At 49.5% G+C, this 8,967-nt stretch overlaps 1 protein-coding gene across 1 annotated transcript; it reads right to left on the bottom strand.

Moving 5' to 3' along the window:
- Positions 1-2,465: 2,465 nt before the first annotated feature.
- Positions 2,466-8,626, bottom strand: LOC130115241 (uncharacterized protein K02A2.6-like). Its single transcript, XM_056282858.1, has 4 exons — positions 8,411-8,626; positions 5,320-5,772; positions 3,709-4,446; positions 2,466-2,639 (listed from the first exon to the last, which is right to left on the bottom strand). The coding sequence occupies exons 1-4, from the start codon at positions 8,624-8,626 to the stop codon at positions 2,466-2,468; spliced, it is 1,581 nt and encodes a 526-aa protein (XP_056138833.1).
- Between the last annotated feature and the right edge of the window lie 341 nt (positions 8,627-8,967).

The raw sequence follows: 8,967 nt of genomic DNA, 5'->3' as shown, positions 1-8,967 counted from the left end.
TGGACGACCAGAGCAATAGATCTCTGGCAAGGTCTGAATTCTTCGACCTCTTCCAAATCAGAGGTTCAGACTCACCGTACACCCTGCGTACATGTGCAGGAGTCACCGAGACATCTGGAAGAAGAGCCACAGGGTTCTTGGCGGAGTTGTTGGATGGAAAAATAAGTGTGGTGCTTCCAACACTCATCGAGTGCAACCATATGCCTGACGATCGGTCAGAAATCCCGACCCCAGAAGCTGCACAGCACCACAGCCACCTGAAGTCCATCGCTCGCAGAATCCCTCGCCTGGACCCTGAAGCCCAGATCCTGATACTTCTGGGACGTGACATCCTTCAGGTCCATAAAGTCAGGGAGCAACGCAATGGTCCTCCCAGCGCCCCCTATGCCCAACGTTTAGACCTGGGTTGGGTGGTTATAGGTGACGTGTGCCTGGGTTCAGCCCACAAGCCAGCAGCTGTGACTTCCTATCGCACCAGCGTGCTCGAAAATGGAAGGCCATCTCTCCTCACTCCGTGCCCCAACCGTCTCCAGGTCAAAGAAAGGTTCAGCTCCAAAGCACAGAACAGCACCTCTCCTCCTTACAGCATCAAACATGACACCCCAGTCCCTGATGACTGCAGCCTAGGCAGCACTATCTTCCAGAGTACTAAAGATGACAACAAAGTGGGGCTTTCCATCGAAGATCGTCTGTTCCTGGAGTTCATGGACAGAGAGATGGTGATGGACGACACCAACAGCTGGGTGGCGCCTCTCCCATTCCGATCCCCTCGTCGACGGCTCCCGAACAATCGAGACCAAGCTCTTAGCAGACTTACCTCTCTCCGCCGCACCTTGGAAAGAAAGCCTAAGATGAAAGCCGACTTCGTCACCTTCATGCAAAACATCTTTGATTACGACCAGGCTGAGTTGGCCCCACCACTACCGGAGGGAAGTGAGTGCTGGTACTTACCTATCTTCGGTGTCTACCACCCTCAAAAGCCAGACAAGATCAGGGTTGTCTTCGACTCCAGCGCTCAACATCACGGCATCTCCCTGAACGATGTGCTACTTAGCGGCCCGGATCTGAGCAACAGCTTGCTGGGAGTCTTGCTGCGCTTCCGAAGAGAAACAGTGGCTGTCATAGCAGACATCGAACAGATGTTTCACAGCTTCGTCGTTCGAGAAGACAACAGAGATTTCCTGCGTTTCCTGTGGTTCAACAACAACGACCCCAACCAAGAGGTTGTCGAATATCGCATGAAAGTCCACGTATTCGGCAACTCACCATCCCCAGCTGTCGCCATCTATGGACTTCACCGAGCAGCAGAACACGGCTCCAGGGAACACGGAATGGATGCCAAGCACTTCGTGGAACGCGACTTCTACGTCGACGACGGCCTCAAGTCGCTCCCGTCAGCCACAGAAGCCATCGACCTGTTGAAAAGGACACAGGAGATGCTTGCTGCCTCAAACCTGAGACTCCATAAGATAGCGTCAAACAATTCTGATGTCCTGGAGGCCTTCCCTCCAGAAGACCATGCAAAGGGACTGCAAAACTTGGACTTCGACGACAACTCCACCCTCATCCAAAGCAGCCTGGGACTCAGCTGGGAACTCAAGCACAACATCCTCACCTTCAGAGCAACGGCCACAGAGAAGCCCTTCACCCGCATAGGTGCTCTAGCCATGGTGAACAGCTTGTTTTACCCCCTCGTTCTCGTTGCTCCAGTCGTCATTCAGGGAGTTTCTGCTGCGAGAACTCACCTGCAATGAAGCTCTCGACTGGGACACCCCTCTACCAGATGAAAAGGAAGCAGAATGGAGGATGTGGAAAGATTCATTAGAAGACCTGAAAGACATCAGGATACCAAGAGCCTACACTCCCACCACCCTATCTACCGCGCAAAGGAATGAGCTCCACGTCTTCTCTGACGCTTCAATGAAGGCTATCGCCGCGGTAGCTTACCTCAAGGTGATCAACAGTGATGGAGAGTGTCATGTCGGTTTTGTCCTGGGAAAGGCGAAACTGGCGCCTCCGTCCACTCATACTATCCCAAGACTGGAGCTCGGCGCCGCTGTGCTGGCAGTGGAAATGGCGGAGCTGGTGGAGAGGGAGTTGGACATCAGTGTAGACACGATGCGGTTCTACACAGACAGAAAAGTTGTCTTAGGGTACATATACAACCAGACCAGGCGGTTCTTTGTGTACGTCTGCAACAGAGTGCAGCGAATCAGGAAGTTCACCAAACCAGAACAGTGGAGCTACGTCCACACAGCTCAAAACCCAGCGGATCATGCTACCCGATCGGTACCTGCCGCCGAGCTAACAAACACTACATGGCTCACAGGACCCCCTTTCCTGTCCCTGCCTGATGGAGTTCACACTCCTGAAGAGGAGCCTCACGAACTCGTCGACCCGGATTCTGACAGTGAGGTGCGTTCTCATGCCACGACTCTCTCCATCCCTCCAGCTAACCTGGGATCTCATCGCTTTGAGCGGTTCTCCTCATGGAAGTCTCTTGTGCGAGCTATCGCATCCCTAACCCGCATCTTGGAGCTCAAAAAAGCTGCTGTGGAAGACGACCTCAAAACCTGTACCGGTCCCACAAAGCCTTGCACGGCGGAACAGCTATCGATGTCAGAGACTCTCATCATCAGCTGTGTGCAAAGAGAGACCTACAGAGAAGAGTTCACCTGCTTGGCTGCTGGGAAAAGCATTCCCAAACACAGTTCTTTAAGGAAGCTGGACCCCTACGTGGATGAAGATGGTCTTCTGAGGATAGGGGGAAGGCTCAAGCATGATGCAATCTATTATGTAGCTGGCTAATAACACTATGGTGTAAACAATTTCACACACGATGCGGGGACCACAACGCACACACGGCTGTTCATTTCCATGCCTTTACTAGGAACTCTTCTTCTGTTGGTTACAACCCAGACAACAGCAATATAGAATACAGGTGCTACCTACTGGTCACTGGTAGAATAGCCTCATCCATACATAACATCTCCTCCCAACTAAAATATGTTGTACATCAACAATGCAAAAATCACTTCCCGGAACAAAGATCAAGTGACAAAGGCGTAATGTTACTTCCCAAAAGTACATTCAAAACAATGTTATTTTCCGGTATACATTCAGACCCCGTATTTTTTTCCCAATATTTTTATACTCAAAAGTCTCAGTGTCTTTACCACATTATCAATGTGTTTACTCAGCAGAGTAACGTGCAGGTGGTTTAGTATGTCTCACCGGATAGCGCGAGTGTCTAACAGTCTCCGCTATCTTGGTAGGTCCAGCACCAGCTGGTTCACTGCAGTGAGGTGTCTCCGTGGGCTCGATAGCCACTGGAACTGGATTAGTGTTCTCATCAGTGTGAGATGCAGGGGTACCGAGGTGACGTGTAGTACCACCAGCACTATGTTGAGGTGACATAGGGAAGCTGGTAGGAAGGTGGATTACAGAGCTGGCAGCGTCCGCGTGTGCCTGCTCTGTTCGAGTCAACATCTGATCCACATGGCGTTTCCACACTCCCTGTGCTCCCACCTTGACCTCGTATGACACTGGTCCCGTTTGAGTCATTATAACTACTTGTGTCCACTTTTCCTCCCCCTTCCGGTAATCATGAACAAGGACAGACTCACCGACTGCAAAGTGTCTGGCCTTGGAGTGTTGTTGACGGCGTTGCTGCTGTGAGTCTTGAGAGCGATGAACAACCCCAGCCACACTGGGTTTGAGAAAGTCCAGTCGCGTGCGTAGCATGCGCCTTGTGAACAGCATAGCCGGTGGTTCCTTTGTCGTGGCGTGCGGGGTGTTGCGATACGTCAACAGGAATGTGTCGAGCCGCTGTTGCACTGGTGTGGCGCCCCTGGAGGATTTGAGGGCGTGTTTGAAAGTCTGTACAAAGCGCTCGGCCAGGCCGTTCGTAGCAGGGTGATACGGCGCTGAGCGAATGTGCTTGACTCCATTGGCTTTCAGGAATGTGGCGAATTCCTCAGAACAGAACTGGGGTCCATTGTCACTTACGAGAATGTGAGGAAGGCCGTGGCGACTGAAAAGGCCCCTCAGTACCATGATGGTCTTGCTTGCTGTGGTGCTATCCATGATTTGCACCTCGGGCCATTTAGAATGAGCATCTACTACCACAAGATACATGTGTCCTTCAAATGGACCAGCAAAGTCTACGTGAATCCTTTCCCAAGGACTGGAAGGCCACATCCATGGATGTAGAGGGGCAAGACTCGGTTCTCTCTGACTACGCTGGCATGAGTGGCAGGATTTGGCCTGGAGCTCGATCTGAGAGTCCATACCTGGCCACCAGACATACGACCGTGCCAAGCTTTTCATCCTCACTACCCCTTGGTGTGCTGTATGTAGCTCGTTGAGCACCCGGGGCCGTAGCTTGGGCGGCACTACCACTCGTGTGCCCCACATGAGGCATCCCTGTTGGATTGTGAGGTCATTTTGACGAGTCGGGAAAACAGACAGTTCAGTATCTGTGTTTTTCGTGTTTGGAAAATGTCCAGTAGTGACCATCTCTACTACGTGAGACAGTGTAGGGTCAGATCTAGTGTTGTTTCGGATATCAGTGGAACTGATTGGTAGTGTGTCTAACTGTGACATGTAAAACACATCTACGGTGTCTATCTTGTCATCGTGAGTGTCCGGAAGTGGCAACCTTGACAGTCCATCTGCATTAGTATGTGCTGAAGCCTTACGATACTCTATAGTGTAATCATGCGCTGACAAGAGGAGCGCCCAGCGCTGTATGCGGGCTGCGGCCATCGACGGCGTACTCCTCACTGGACTGAGAATGGAGGTCAGCGGGTGATGGTCTGTGAGTAGAGTGAACTTGTTACCACAGAGATACTGGTGAAACTTACGTATGCCAAAGACTATCCCCAGCGCCTCTCGCTCAGTCTGGGCGTAGTTCTGCTCTGCTTTGCTGAGTGTTCTTGACGCATAAGCGATAGGTTTCTCTACACCATCAGGCATGACGTGAGAGAGTACAGCCCCTACCCCATAGGGTGAAGCGTCACAGGCTAGACGGAGGGGCAGCTCAGGGTTGTAGTAGGTTAGCACCTTCTGAGATACCATGAGCTCTTTCACTTTTCGGAACGCTGCCTCACAACCTGTAGTCCACTGCCATTTCTTCCCTTTGTGCAGCAGTGCGTTCAGTGGTTGCAGGATGGTTGCCAGGTCCGGGATGAAACGTCCATAGTAGTTTATCATTCTGAGGAGCGAGCGTAGTTGGCTAACGTTGGTGGGTGCCGGTGCCTCCACAACAGCGCGTTCCTTCTCTGGCGACTTGTGGAGCCCGGCAGCATCAATGATATGACCTAGATACTCTACTGACTCCTGGAAAAACATGCACTTATCCTTTTTGACATGGAGACCATACTCCTCCAGTCTCGTGAGAACGTCGTCCAGGGCTTTCAGGTGGGTCTCTTCATCTGGCCCACAAACCAGAATGTCATCGAGATAACAGTGCGTGAATGGCAATCCAACGAGCACTTGATCCATAGCCTTCTGGAACAACGCTGGTGCCGACGCAATACCGAAGGGCAAGCGGTTGTAGCAGAAAAGTCCTTTTTGTGTGGAAATAGTCAGTAGCTTCCTTGACTCCTCCACTACTTCCATCTGTAGGTATGCGTTTGACAAGTCCAGTTTACTGAAGTGTTGACCTCCAGCTAGCGATGCAAAGAGATCCTCAATGCGGGGAATAGGATACTTGTCCACACAGAGTGCTTGGTTGAGGGTGACTTTGAAATCACCACAAAGTCTCACCGTGCCATCCTTCTTGTTGACAGGAACTACGGGTGTGGCCCAGTCACTATGCTCCACTGGTGAGATCACGCCAAGGTCAGTGAGGCGGGTCAGTTCAGCCTCTACTTTGGATCTCAGAGCATAGGGCACATTACATGGTGGGCAGAATTTGGGTATGCTATCAGGTTTAAGAGTCACTCTCGCCTTAATGTCTTTCATTGAACCCTACCCATCCGAGAACACAGCAGAATGCCGCTTTAGTACAGCATCTTAACTGTCTTTCTTTTCAAGTTGTACACCATACACAGTTTTTAAGTCTTTCCAGTTAAGCTTAATAGCTCTCAGCCACTCTCTACCAAATAGTGGAGCTGCATTCACTTTTACAACATACAATGGTAACTCAGCTGTTTGCTGATTCAGGTTTACTTTCACATTAATATCCCCTTCTGGTAACAAAGGTTCACCTGTATACGTCCTAAGGACTACATCAGCAGGCTGCAATGGCACCTTTTTCATTGTACTTTTATACTGTTCCCATGAAATTAAAGATACAGCAGCCCCTGTGTCTAATTCCATTTCAATTTTCTTACCATTTATTTCAGGTAACACCAGGGGCGTAACCACGGGTGGGCCTGGCCTGTCACAGGCCCACCCATTTCAAGCCCAGGCCCACCCAATCACGCTGGCTTACAAGCACGTAGGCCGGCCCCTTTTACGTACGTAGAACTGCAAAATCTGAGCGCGCATTCCATCACGCTCTGTATTTTTCACTGCTGCTAGCTAGCCAATAGCCAACAGTTAGCCATAACTTATGGAATGGCGAAACAAAGTTCAATCTTCCGCTTTTTTAAAAAGCCACGGGTGGAGAGGAGGAAAGCACACCTGCTCCAGCACCGACTGAGCCGCCCAATGAGAGTGAGATACCGCCGGAGAGAACGACAGAGGAGGCTACAGCTTCTCTGTTGCAGGCAGCTTCTCCTCCCCCCTCTGACGACGGTGAGACGATTCCCGTGACCATGCCACCGTCAGATTTGTCTGCTGTGGATGAGCCACCCACGCAGCCTAAATTAGTGTTCCCCGCAACCAACATTTCAGGAAAATTACGTTCTTTTTCCCATAAGTGGTATGAAGAATTTAAGTGGCTTGAATACAGCTCAGCAAGGAACGCTGTTTTCTGTAAAATGTGTAGGCATTTCCCCGAGCCCCATATGGAAAACACGTTTTTTCGAAGCGGGTTTGTAGATTGGAAGCACCTCCGCCAGGCATGCTCGAAACATCAGGCTAGCAAACCCCATTGTATTGCACTTGGTAAATTTGAGGGTTCGGAATGGACCGTTTTCATTCAGGCACTGCGTCGTAAAGTGGAGAGGGGTCAGTGTTACCCATCCCTCATTGAAGAGCTGGACAGCTGCAACTCTGACGCTTTCCCAAACATTAACAGACTGTTAAGGGCAATGATCACCATTCCCCTGACTTCATGTACTGTTGAAAGACTCTTCTCCACTACAGGCCGTATCAAAACATGTCTAAGATCTTCCATGCTAACTGCACGCCTCAACAATCTATCCCCGTTGTCCTTAGAAAGGGAACTTACTGACTTTTTGGACTATGATGAAATAATCTCGATCTTCAACGCTTGTCCTCGGCGTCTACACATTGTGCTGTAAAACGTGTACTATAGGCCTATAGCTTACATGTTGTATCATGATCTTTTAGACTGTTTTTCTCAGTGATGTTTAAATGGTTGTGCAGAGCCTGGCGAGAATGACTGGGGTGGTATTTGTTTAAGTGGGTTTTTATTAAAGTTTTAGTATGTTTCTTGGTCACGTACTAAAAACCTGTGTTATGTGTTTACTGCTGTAATGTGTTCGAATTTGCGACTTGTTTGAAGGATTATTGCTGGAAAATTTTGGCCCACCCATTTTCACTCAGGCCCACCTACAAAAATATTCCTGGTTACGCCACTGGGTAACACAGATATACGTGAATATTTACCCTTACGAAACAGTGCATAACATGGCAATTTGTTATCATTGTCAGATTTAGTCCCTTCACTTGTACTTTCATTGTCACTGGCCTCCACACAATGCACTTTCTTCTTCTTGTCTCTCCCACTGTGTTTGGATGTGTTGCTTTTGCCTTTAAACTCCGGTTTCCCTTTTCTGTATTTCCTCTCTCTGCCATAGTCATTCTTGGGTTTACTTTTACACATGCGACCAATGTGGCCTTTCCTGCCGCATTGATGGCAGTCTCTATCTTTATACCAACAGTTATCATCACTATGATTTGTCTTTCCACACCGCCTGCATTTGGCGTGGGATGTTTGAGAGAGAACGGCATTTACCTTTAACGAGCCGCTCAACTGTTGTGCGTCACGCGCCACTGTTTCTGCTGAAACTGCATAAGTGACCGCTTTCTGAAAGGTCAAATTGTCCTCGGTCAACAGGCGCTTCTGAACCGTTTCACTTTTCAGTCCACAAACAAACCTGTCCCGTAGTGCATCCTCTAAGTAGCCACCAAACTCACAATGCTCGGAAAGTCCTTTAAGCACAGCAACATACCGAGCCACCGACTCACCGTCCTCCTGATTCCTCTTGTGGAAACGGAATCTCTCTGCTATCACTATCGGTTTGGGGGCGAAATGTCCTTTCAACACCTTTACAATGTCATCATACGTCTTCTCCCCGGGCTTATCTGGAGCAATCAGACTGCGCAATAATCCGTAGGTCTTTGGCCCTATCACAATCAATAGAACCGGCACCTTCTTAGCATCCCTGATCTCATTAGCCAGGATATAATTCTCAAAACGCTCAATATACGTTGCCCATTGTTCACTGGATTCCTCAAATGGTTCCATACCGCCAATAATTCCCGCCATGATGCGCCCTTCTGGTTCCTTTTCCCTTTCTTCTCCGCTACAACTGCGTGGATGACTTCGTCCAAACAAGTAGAAAACTTCCCTTTTCACGGCTACTTTGGTGCCTAAAAGTTTCTACTCCACACCTCGTCGCCAATTTATATTATGTAGCTGGCTAATAACACTATGGTGTAAACAATTTCACAAACGATGCAGGGACCACAACGCACACACGGCTATTCATTTCCATGCTTTTACTAGGAACTCTTCTTCTGTTGGTTACAACCCAGACAACAGCAATATAGAATACAGGTGCCACCTAGTGGTCACTGGTAGAATAGCCTCATCCATACATAACACAA

The sequence above is a fragment of the Lampris incognitus genome, chromosome 7 (assembly GCF_029633865.1).
Source record: "Lampris incognitus isolate fLamInc1 chromosome 7, fLamInc1.hap2, whole genome shotgun sequence".
Classification (NCBI taxonomy): Eukaryota; Metazoa; Chordata; class Actinopteri; order Lampriformes; family Lampridae; genus Lampris; species Lampris incognitus.
This window is presented reverse-complemented; position numbering and strand designations above follow the sequence as displayed.

Excerpts from the sequence above, each read along its gene's own strand:
- LOC130115241 (XM_056282858.1), bottom strand. The coding sequence starts at position 8,626 with ATGGCGGGAATTATTGGCGGTATGGAACCATTTGAGGAATCCAGTGAA. Across the intron at positions 4,447-5,319 it reads AGTCAGTAGAGTATCTAGGT|AATGACCTCACAATCCAACA; the intron begins CATATCATTGAT and ends CCGACTCGTCAA. Across the intron at positions 2,640-3,708 it reads TGGACTTTCTCAAACCCAGT|CTGATGATGAGAGTCTCTGA; the intron begins GTGGCTGGGGTT and ends CTTTGCACACAG.